A 10,465-nucleotide genomic window follows, 5' to 3' on the forward strand; every position below is an offset into this window, starting at 1 on the left:
ATAATTGGCGTCATGTAAGGTATTGCTGCTTTATTCTACTACTAGTCGCGTCTCGATTTCACCGACCGCCATTCTATCATCAAGCTCCCAACCATCGTTGCGCATGCAAGTCCCACCACCAGGTACCACGTCCGTATCAGGCTTTTATCGATAGCTACGAGGGCTTCTCGAGCCTTGGATGGTGGCATGCTCGTCACGATTTGTGTTAGGCCAGTGTTTTCGATCCTTGCTCCATTCAAGCCTGACACGAGACCACTTAGATTCATCGAGAGCTGATTTACGAATAGGACCTGAGCAATTGCGATCGCCACTGCTGGTCCAAAAGACTGGGAGAATAGCATGATAGATGTGCCAAGCGGCACGTCCTCCACGGGTAACACCGTTTGGACAGCGTTCTGCGGTCCAGAGAAGCCGATACCGTAGGCCAGGCCAGAGAAGGCGGTGTATGTGATCAGTTCTGCAAAGCTAGTGTTGATTTTGATAGTGGTGATGAGGCCCGCGGCGACGGGCATTATGATTGAGGCGAAAAGCATGAACGGTGCGTAGTAGCCAGTGGCGCTGGTCCCGAAGCCATGGATGAGTGCGCCAATGGTGCCGGCGATGATGATAGGGAGCATCATGTAGCCGCTTTTGGCGGGAGTATATCCACGTACGACTTGATAATAAGTAGGTAAATAATATTCGAGAACGTTGCCGGTGCTATTACCGCACATGATAAATATGCATCCGGCGATAACGCTGCGGCGTTTCATAATGCGGAAAGGGAGAGCGGCGGCGTCTCCTCGTCGTTTCTGATTGTAGATAAAGGCGGCCATGAGGACGGCAAAGGCAATAATAGGGCCTATCACTGGGCCACTGCCCCAGGAATACTTGGTACCGGCCCATGAAAAGGCCAGGAAGAGGGCTGTCAGCGCTGGGATGAACAGTAGGTTGCTTATCAGGTCGAGTTGCATGAGCTTCTGCTTAAGTCCCATGCGGGAAATGTCGCTGGGTTTCGGCGGATCTGAGAAACAACACATTGTTAATACCAGTGTAGCAGCACCAAGAGGTGCGTTGATGTAAAAACACCATCGCCAGCCAACAGACTGCACAATGGCTCCGCCGAGAAGTGGTGCGGATAGCGTAGCCAGGCCTTCGACGGCACCCATCATGCCGGTGAACATAGGTCGTTTGTGTAAAGGCATCGATTGCACGAGGATAACAAAGCACCCTGAAAGAAGACCGGCAGATCCTAGTCCAGCTACGGCCCGACCAACGACGAGCATGGTCGACGTACTGGCTGCCCCGCAGAGCAGCGAACCTGCTATAGAAATGGCATTGGCAAGCAAAAAGACGGCCTTGATAGAGAAGAGCTTGTATGCCTTGCCAAAAACAAACTGAAAGGAGCACTGGCAGAGCCTGAACGCAGAGGAATACCACCCGACATCTGCAACAGTGTGGAAATAGTCAGTAATGCTAGGCACGGCTGTCGCGACAATGTTCATGTCTATGCTGCTTAAAATCAGGACAGCAGCCAGGGTGAGCATGAGGAGCCAGAATTTTGCTCCGCTTGGATACTCGGATTCTCCACGCAAGCTGACACGATCGGTTATCGCGTCGAAGGTAGTAGCCGGCCTGCCTGTAGAACCGGCTAATTCATTATTGTCTGCATTGCCCGAGACACTGGCCGCGTGCTGTTCGTCGGTTGTGACTTCTGTCATGGACGACGCCGTTGTTGTGGGTGCAATTATCTCGATAGATTCATTCATCCCTAGAAAAAGATTGCGTTCCAGTTCATGATAGTTGCTGATGATCGCTTGCAGCCCCTGACTGACTGGACCAAGAGTGAAATTGCGCCATAGATAAATCACGTGAGTCTAGATTGAGGTACCTTCTCTATACTAGATGCATCTATACAGACCCAATCTGACACACTCAAACATACAGTACTGCGGTAATGACTATGTACAATACTAGGAGGTATTCGGCAAACGCTGGATCACATTATGAGGTTGCCTTGGTATGTTGCTTGCAGCGCCATGGGCCTGAGTGTCCTAGTCCACATTGTCCTAGGTTGGAATAGGCCTCTGAGGGCGGAGATGGTGACAGGGGTTTTGAAGTAGAGGGTGAGGAGGACATGTTATGAGAGAGGATGTTAAGGTGTTATTTGCTTCAAGTTGGTATTGGTGACTTTCTTCTGCTCGTACGTAAGTTACAGATGGTTGACGGCTATGTTGTGCAATGTCAATCCAAGCTGATCCCATCAATCGACGAGCTGACGGACCATCTCTCTACTGGTTGTCACCGGTCAGCACTAGTCATCCCGACCAGCGTGGACCAGAGTGAAGGAATGGGTCCCAATACTGCAACTGCCCGAATCAAACCTGCTTGGTCAAGGGTTGCTGCGTAAATGAGTCTAAAAGTCCAGGTTGGCTGGAAGATAATCCCCATGGCTGCCTAACCCCTCGATCTGGTTAGGGCGATCTGGCCTCGTGTTGTTGAAGTATCAATATTAACTCGCCTATTCCCTACGTATGCGGGTGCCCACAACAGCCAATAGGCATTGCAACCAGCATCGCAGACTAGGGGTCGCCGCGCCACTGTCATAACTGCCAGGGCCTTATTTCATCATCTTGCGGATGAGCGTCATCAGCTGCATCCATCAAATCTTCGATTTCCCGGGTTCATTGGTTGCGGGTTGTGGTACCATCTTGGTTTCAGGACACGATGATATCATAGGGGGATGGAGCGTCCCGTGGCGACTTTGAATATTGGATACTTGTGCTGTGTACCTTGTATATAAAAAGGAAAACTTGTCGCAACAGCTGGCAATTAGTTCGATTCATCTGCAAGATCAGCTTGGTTTAAAAATCATCTTGACCCTTCAAAAGACAAAATCATCTTTCTTCCGAATTATTTCCGCTGAAGATTAGTTTGCCTCGCACGATACTGAAACCATGTCTTCTGGCAACGATAACAACGACAACCGTAAGTGATATCGGCCTTCGCACCCACTGTTCTTATGTTCTATTCTCGCCTTGTTTGTGCTTTGACTTAACTAGTCGGTCGCGTTCTGAAGTTCTCGCACCCCTGGGTACCAAATCCCAACACACCTCGATGCCATGTACACCCGTTGCTAATACGTAAGTATATAGCCAACCTCGTTGGAGGTCTCGGTGATACCCTAGGAAAGACCGTGGGCGGACTCGGAGACACCGTCGGAAGCACTGTGGGTGGACTCGGACAGACTGTCGGCGGCGCAACCCAGGGTCTAGGCAAGACTGTCGGCGGTGCTACTGAAGGCCTGGGCAACACCACCCGGGGCGTCGGACAGTCGACTGGAGATATCCTCAGCAGCATCAATGGCGACAGATCAGGTGCGAATGCTGAGCGCAAGTAAGGATGGCGGCGAGGTCCGACTGATAATGACATGACTTGATGAATATGCTTTGTAATAAAATCGGCGGATGTTAACATTCTTTTCGCTCCATTGGATATGGCTTGCAATGACTGATTGGATTGTATCTATATGAGTTGCGTGCTTGTAAAACAAATTGACGTTTTGACAATGAGTATGGAACATGAAGCATAAAGCCTGAACGCGATCGGAACCGAGCGGGAGGGTATTCCGAGGCATCTGCCGCTCGGATTCTACTCCACTAGGAGAATCTCGCTCCGCTTCGGAGGGCGGAGCTTTCCGCGGGGAAGTCCCCGTGGCATCTGACGTAGCTGTCGGTAGAGATATCACTTTTCGCAGTGTCAAAGAACCGGGTGAGCATTACATCGGCTGAAGAAGCCGACTATCATAGCCGTATTTGGTGCTCGAAATAGGCGGATGGCTACCTCGGCCAATTGTATCATGTATTTTGTACGGTGATGAATCGACAGTTTCAGAGCGGAGAGTAATTCAGGGAAACTTATGTTCCGAAGAATGTGCGGGATTCGAAGCTACCTAACATCATCGCTTTACTCCCCACGATCACATCTTACTACTTTTATCAGGGAGAACTCATTCAATAACTTTATTAGGTAACTGAGAACGAACAGCAGCTCAAAGCATCTCATCACCTGATTAGGAAGGCCAAACAAGGTTGCCTTCCCCTTACGGAAAATTAGCAAATCAAAGCCAGCCATTTTCCCAAAGAGGCAGGAATTACGCCCGGATAGCACTTCTAAGATGGGGATCGCGGAAGGTCCAGACGGACTACCAGTAGTAGTACCTGCAGGGCTGGCGGTCTGCAGAAAGGCAAAGAACTTCTGGCCAGGTCCGTTGACTAAGGTTGATTTATCAGACCACCACAGCTAACTAAATAATTAGCGGATAAGCTAACCTCGATTCTTAGCGCATTTTGCAGACTGTCGGAACTTGCCATGCCCACCTCGGGCCGTTTCAGTACTCGTCTAGGTGGTTACGCGTTGAGGATCCATCTACACCACACCACTTATCTTAGTAGATATCTAGAACATAGCCATCCTCCGCATTATCCTCAACATGATTAGTATTAGTCAATGTCCTTTCCAAAGGAGAAACGCGGGGAATTTCTAGACTTGGTCGACATTCTGACATCGAGATGGTGCTGATTGGTGGACACCCCTGGCGGATTGGTGCAATTGTGCGGGGTAAATTAGCGTATCGGAAAGCTCCTTTGGGTGATTTTTGTTTGTTCTGGTGCTTCCGAGAAAGTCAATATGTGAATGAATTTCTGGGTACTTCCCCTTGCTGCCAGTAGGATCGAGAGAGCTTCAGGCTGGCATGAGCTTTTATGAGGGAGCTCAACTATCAATTGCTCAAGGTCACGAAGTAAGTAGTAAGTAGTACCTGAACCGGCGGGAAATCGGACAGGCAGCGGGACTGATCGAGGCAGGCGGTTCCGTGGAACCACCGCGTTGACCTTCCCCGGCATCATCATTGGCTGCTGCGGCACGGGGTTCCCCATCTGCCTCCCTCGGCGACGAGCCACCCGCCTTCAAATCTTTCAATGGATCGTCTGGTCTTTTCCTTATAATCTCTTCTTCCCTTGCTGCTGCTGCTTCAGTTCTTGCAATTACTTCTTCTTCCATCAAAACCTCACTCCGTGGCCTTTTTTTCCTCCCCGCATCCCTCCCAAGGAATTCCTTGTCCGTATCAACGAACTACTGCTAGGTCTTTCATCGACTAGAACCCCGCATTAAGCTATCTTAGCCCGCCAGACAACGTCTTCCTCTCCCCGGCTTGTCTCCGTCTTCAATTCACTACTCCTCCAATAATCTCAATTAGCTCACATCACAAACCGTCACCATGGGCAAGGACGATCAACCCAGTATGTCTATACTTCTCTGGCTTTCCGTTCGTTCTGAAGCGTGAAATGAAGACTAACTTGGATTTGTCTTATAGAGACCTACCGCTACAATGAGAAGCCAATCTACACTACCTCCAATGGCTGCCCAGTATGCTACGCCGAAATTAAAAATACGGATACAAGGCTGACACATTCAGGTTATGGACCCCCAGGCTGCTCAGCGCGTTGGTCGCAACGGACCCCTTCTGCTCCAGGACTTCCACCTGATCGACCTTCTCGCACACTTCGACAGAGAGAGAATCCCAGAGCGTGTTGTTCACGCCAAGGGTGCTGGCGCCTTTGGTGAGTTCGAGGTTACCGATGACATTAGCGACATCACCGTCATCGACATGCTCAAGGGCATTGGCAAGAAGACCAAGCTGTTCACTCGCTTCTCCACCGTCGGTGGTGAGAAGGGCTCTCCGGACAGCGCGCGTGATCCTCGTGGCTTCGCTATCAAGTTCTACACTGAAGAGGGTAACTGGGACTGGGTCTTCAACAACACCCCCGTCTTCTTCCTCCGTGACCCCGCCAAGTTCCCCATCTTCATCCACACCCAGAAGCGCAATCCCCAGACCAACCTCAAGGATGCCACCATGTTCTGGGACTACCTTTCCACCCACCAGGAGGCCATCCACCAGGTCATGCACCTCTTCAGTGACCGTGGCACGCCTTACTCTTACCGCCACATGAACGGCTACTCCGGCCACACTTACAAGTGGATCAAGCCCGACGGCACCTTCAACTACGTCCAGATCCACCTCAAGACCGACCAGGGCAACAAGACCTTCAACAACGAGGAGGCCACTCGCCTGGCGGCTGAGAACCCCGACTGGCACACCCAGGACTTGTTCGACGCTATTTCGCGTGGCGAGAACCCCTCATGGACCTGCTATGTCCAGGTCCTGAGCCCTGAGCAGGCCGAGAAGTTCCGCTGGAGCGTCTTTGACCTGACCAAGGTCTGGCCTCAGAGTGAGGTCCCTCTGCGCCGCTTCGGCAAGCTCACTCTCAACAAGAACCCCGAGAACTACTTCGCCGAGGTTGAGCAGGCCGCCTTCTCTCCCTCGCACATGGTTCCGGGCGTGGAGCCCTCTGCCGACCCAGTCCTGCAGTCCCGCCTCTTCTCCTACCCCGACACCCAGCGCCACCGTCTGAGCGGCAACTACGAGCAGATCCCCGTCAACTGCCCGCTCCGCTCGTTCAGCCCCTGGCACCGTGATGGCTACATGAACGTGCAGGGTAACTACGGAGCCAACCCCAATTATCCCTCCACCTTCCGTCCTTACAACTACCAGCCCGTGAAGGCTAGCCAGGAGCACGAGAAGTGGGCCGGCTCCGTCGTTGTTGAGCAGCTGCCCGTCACCGATGAGGATTACGTTCAGGCCAACGGTCTTTGGCAGGTCTTGGGTCGCCAGCCCGGCCAGCAAGACAACTTCGTCCACAATGTTTCCTCTCACTTGTGCGCCGCCCACGAGCGTGTTCGCAAGGCCACCTACGGCATGTTCCATCGTGTGAACCCCGATCTGGGTGCCCGCATCGAGAAGGCTACCGAGGCCAAGGCTGACCACTCCAAGTCTGCTCGTCTGTAAACTATACTCTTCACCTTGTCTTATTTAGCCCTTGTTCCTTGCTCCACGTGCATAGTCATCCTCGCATGATGAATGTTAGATAGATATGATACCTATTTACTCTCAATTGACGCCTCGTTCACTCATGCTTGTCTTGACACCCTCACAAATGTAAATGATGGATTATGATTGTTGCGCCAAAGAAGTCCCTTTTTTTGTCTGACGGAACTCGGACCGCTTCGTACATTCGCTCGGGTATACAGGAGAAACAAACTCCAAGCTAGGCGAAGATCACTTATCGTGACAAGCCGCATCTGGGAATCCCGATTGCGGAGAAAGCGTGACTGCCACACGTGATTGGCGCGTGACGTCCGCCGCTTTTGGGTTTCTCCGACGCTTACTCCGCCGCGCAATCATGAGCCACTACGGTATTGATTGTTGACTTCCCTCTCCTCTTCTTGCATTTCTGTCGCCTTTGAAGCCTGGCCTGCGAGGCAGTTTGCTCATGATGTGTGGCTTGGACAACTAATCCCAACCAGATCTAGTTCTTGACCTCCCCCCCCTGACCCGTCCGTTCGGTTGGGGTTGCCAGATTAAAGTTCCAGGTGTCATCTATACGCACCGGCTCCATACAACTGCATTCGTATGAGCCGATCATATGAGCAGCTGAAAGCCGAGCATTTGTCGCACTGATACCTCGTTGTTACTTCTCTTAATATAACCATGTCTGCCAATCCTGCCGACGATGGCGCTGCAAAGCCGCGCCTACACACGGCCCGCTCGTTCCCAAGGATGGACACTCCCGAGACCAGCCCTTTCGTTCGTTCCAGAGCCAAGACTGTTCAGTCCGTGGCAATACCAGAGTCGGTAGACGCTGAAGCACTCCCGTTACCCTTGTCCACGGCCGAGGAGGACCGGAATAGCAGTCCTGACCTGTTCGAGAAGCCAGGCTCTGCCGACTTGGGGGACGATGCGCAGCAGGGTGAGGAGACCTCGGTGCTCTCTCGAGGTAGCTTGGGTCACACGGAAGAACTACCTATAGAGCTCGCAAGTATGACAGATAGGTACAGTCGGGCCTCTACTCTCGCCACCCGGTAATGTGTTGCTGATTTAAATATTGGCAGATTTGTCCACTCTCTTACTGCCAAGGTACATTCCTCTCCTCCTACAATCGAGAAAGTATCGAGCCGGTTCCAAGAATTCTACGTCCGAGCAGAATCACACATAGCTACTCACATCTCTGCTCTTGCTTCCCGGATAAATCGTGACCCTTCCCCGTACCGTGCGGCGCAGGGCAAGTCTAGTAATACAGGTTCAGATGGCCGTCAAATGTTGACAGCATCAGAAGTTACAGAAAGGAGGATTGCGCGAAAGCATCTTGCAACCAAGCGTGTTGCTTTGGAAGAAGCTGTGGAACGGAGAGCTTGTGAGACTATCTACGACAAGCTATGGAGGCATAAAAGCACACTGGATGAAATCAGGGACGAGAAATTGCGTTCAAAGACCGCGGCTCTCTCTGTAGTTGGTATTAATCTGAAGGATCTCGGCGTCGAAATCGACCTAAGTGCTATTGATGAAGGGAAACAGAAAGAAGCAGATGAATGCCTTTCTGCTGCACGAGACTGCTTGGCAAAGATGAACGATGACAAGTATCCTTTGGGCAAACTGCAGCAACTTGCCGCCGCGCACAAGGCGATAGTTGATGCCTTGACTAAGCTCCTGCCATCATCTTCTTCCGCTGACGAGATACTACCCACTCTGATCTATTCCTTGATCACTTGCCCTCCTGAGGGGATCAACGTTATAAGCAATCTACAATTCATTCAACGGTTTAGGTCGTCAAATAAGATAGACGGTGAAACCGCATATTGCTTGACTAACCTGGAAGCGGCTATTAGCTTTCTTGAGAATGTAGATCTGTCCGAATTGCGCGGCGAGGAAGCCTTTGAAGGCCAGACCAAGGCGTCCAATGATGATTCAACTGCGGCCGGCAAGATCGACTCTCTTCCGTCTCCTACTACCATCAAGGAAGCAGCAGTATCGTCGGTTACACCGGTGACAGCCTCACCTGAACTCTCGAAGCCAGCTGGTCAAGAAGCTTCGGATAGCTTGCTCAGGCCTCAGTCATCGGCGAGCACTCAACAACGGCGGCTGAACAATCTCTTTCAGCCCCCTGCTAAGGTGCTCGGCGCTGCTAATGATGCTGTTCGTAACACTGCCGACCAGGGCCTCAAGAACATTGGGGCATCCTTAGACAGCAGCTTCAACTTTCTGTTTGGCCGCCTCAAAGAGTTGCAGTCCAACCAGTTCCCTGTCAAAGATGGGAATCCGGTCCTGCCGAAGACGTTGGCAGATGCTCGACGTCTGGTCACCAACCCTATATCTACGGAGCATAGCCTGAACCAGGACGAAAACACAGGAAGAGAGTCTCGTCCCATTGATCGCCCACAATTAAGGCGCATCGGATCGAAGGCAGAGGATACATTCCTAGGGCTGGTCAGCGGCCAGAGAACTCCACGTGACAGGAGTGTCGAGAGTGTTCGGACTCAGGGCAGCTCCAGGAAGACAACAGTCTCTCAAGGCCCGCAGAAGGAAGAGCCCCAGGCTTCCCCAGCAAGCGCATCCTCCCAGGCGCCTACACCGCTTGAATCGGTGCGGAACTTTGGAAACACCCTCAACCCACTTAACCACATACCCGGTATGATCCGCAACTTTGGACGTGGTGCCCCTGGAACTCCTGACACTCCCGGTCCGATGCCATCACCCAACACTCCCACCGAGAGAATCAGGGCCTCGATCCTCTCCCGCGAGACATCCTCATCAAGCGTCCTCAGCGCTCCACCCCGGGTAGAGCGGGTCGACCCGCCTATTCAGCGTTTCCTCCAGTTGCAGAACGCCAATGAGCTCACCATCGCCGACGTATCTGTTTTGTTGGACGACTACAAGCGCCTTGCAGCAGCGCTATCGAAACAGAATCCCTGAACTTGACTGAAATCCTTCGCTATCATCCTTCTCAACCTTTTCTTTTCCTAAAGCATATGATTCCCACATGGTTGTTCATACTATCTCCCTTTCTCGTTGTATCCATTTTCTCTTCATGGCGATTTCGCGTTTCATTTTTTTTTTTTTTTTTTTTTTTTTTTTTTTTTTTTTTTTTTTTTTTTTTTTTTTTTTTTTTTTTTTTTTTTTTTTTTTGTGTTATATCATTGAGATTGTAGACCACTGCTGGTGTTCAGTGTTTCAAAGTGTCCAGGTTCAGTCCGGTCTTGCATTTGCAGCCATTTGGGTCAAATTCATAGCTAGCAGTGCTAGTGTTTAATCAAATGCGGATTTTATTTGAAGCTATATCAGCTATGGGAATATATATGAGGGGTATAATGATATTGCTAATTGATATGAGGAGGAATCAGCAGGGCCATATATAACAAAAGCAGTAACTGACATGGTACAGTAAGAAAGGTGGTCTGGTCATCCTCACGTAAGCTCTATCATAAACCTTGAATATCCCGAAAAAAAAAAAAAAAAAAAAAAAAAAAAAAAAAAAAAAAAAAAAAAAAAAAAAAAAAAAAAAAAAAAAAAAAAAAAAAAAAAAAAAAAAAA

General features: G+C 50.7%; 5 protein-coding genes across 5 annotated transcripts; 4 read left to right on the forward strand and 1 right to left on the reverse strand.

The window, feature by feature from the left end:
- Nucleotides 1-41: 41 nt before the first annotated feature.
- On the reverse strand, nt 42-1,789 carry BDQ94DRAFT_184991 (MDR family MFS transporter; the record flags this gene model as incomplete). The annotated part of the gene is made up of 1 exon (XM_026774774.1): nt 42-1,789. Exon 1 carries the CDS (start codon nt 1,746-1,748, stop codon nt 42-44), a length of 1,707 nt encoding a protein of 568 aa, XP_026620361.1. The 5' UTR covers nt 1,749-1,789.
- A 196-nt stretch (nt 1,790-1,985) lies between these two features.
- BDQ94DRAFT_163732 (uncharacterized protein) lies at nt 1,986-2,389 on the forward strand (the record flags this gene model as incomplete). Its single annotated transcript, XM_026769803.1, has 2 exons — nt 1,986-2,052; nt 2,127-2,389. The coding sequence occupies 2 exons, from the start codon at nt 1,986-1,988 to the stop codon at nt 2,387-2,389; spliced, it is 330 nt and encodes a 109-aa protein (XP_026620362.1).
- Nucleotides 2,390-2,936: 547 nt separating this feature from the next.
- On the forward strand, nt 2,937-3,379 carry BDQ94DRAFT_175739 (uncharacterized protein; the record flags this gene model as incomplete). Its single annotated transcript, XM_026772548.1, has 2 exons — nt 2,937-2,967; nt 3,135-3,379. The coding sequence occupies 2 exons, from the start codon at nt 2,937-2,939 to the stop codon at nt 3,377-3,379; spliced, it is 276 nt and encodes a 91-aa protein (XP_026620363.1).
- A 1,878-nt stretch (nt 3,380-5,257) lies between these two features.
- Nucleotides 5,258-7,139, forward strand: BDQ94DRAFT_184996 (catalase; the record flags this gene model as incomplete). Its single annotated transcript, XM_026774775.1, has 3 exons — nt 5,258-5,279; nt 5,354-5,406; nt 5,456-7,139. 3 exons carry the CDS (start codon nt 5,258-5,260, stop codon nt 6,884-6,886), a joined length of 1,506 nt encoding a protein of 501 aa, XP_026620364.1. The 3' UTR covers nt 6,887-7,139.
- A 194-nt stretch (nt 7,140-7,333) lies between these two features.
- On the forward strand, nt 7,334-9,977 carry BDQ94DRAFT_185000 (VPS9 domain-containing protein). The gene is made up of 2 exons (XM_026774776.1): nt 7,334-7,929; nt 7,990-9,977. The coding sequence occupies exons 1-2, from the start codon at nt 7,589-7,591 to the stop codon at nt 9,845-9,847; spliced, it is 2,199 nt and encodes a 732-aa protein (XP_026620365.1). The 5' UTR covers nt 7,334-7,588; the 3' UTR covers nt 9,848-9,977.
- The last annotated feature ends 488 nt before the right edge of the window (nt 9,978-10,465 follow it).

The sequence above is a fragment of the Aspergillus welwitschiae genome (genome assembly GCF_003344945.1).
Source record: "Aspergillus welwitschiae strain CBS 139.54b unplaced genomic scaffold BDQ94scaffold_62, whole genome shotgun sequence".
NCBI lineage: Eukaryota > Fungi > Ascomycota > Eurotiomycetes > Eurotiales > Aspergillaceae > Aspergillus > Aspergillus welwitschiae.

Bases quoted from the DNA above. Each gene is read 5' to 3' on its own strand.
- BDQ94DRAFT_185000 (XM_026774776.1), top strand. From the start codon at position 7,589: ATGTCTGCCAATCCTGCCGACGATGGCGCTGCAAAGCCGCGCCTACAC. The intron at 7,930-7,989 runs GTACAGTCGGGC...AAATATTGGCAG, and splicing joins CTCGCAAGTATGACAGATAG to ATTTGTCCACTCTCTTACTG.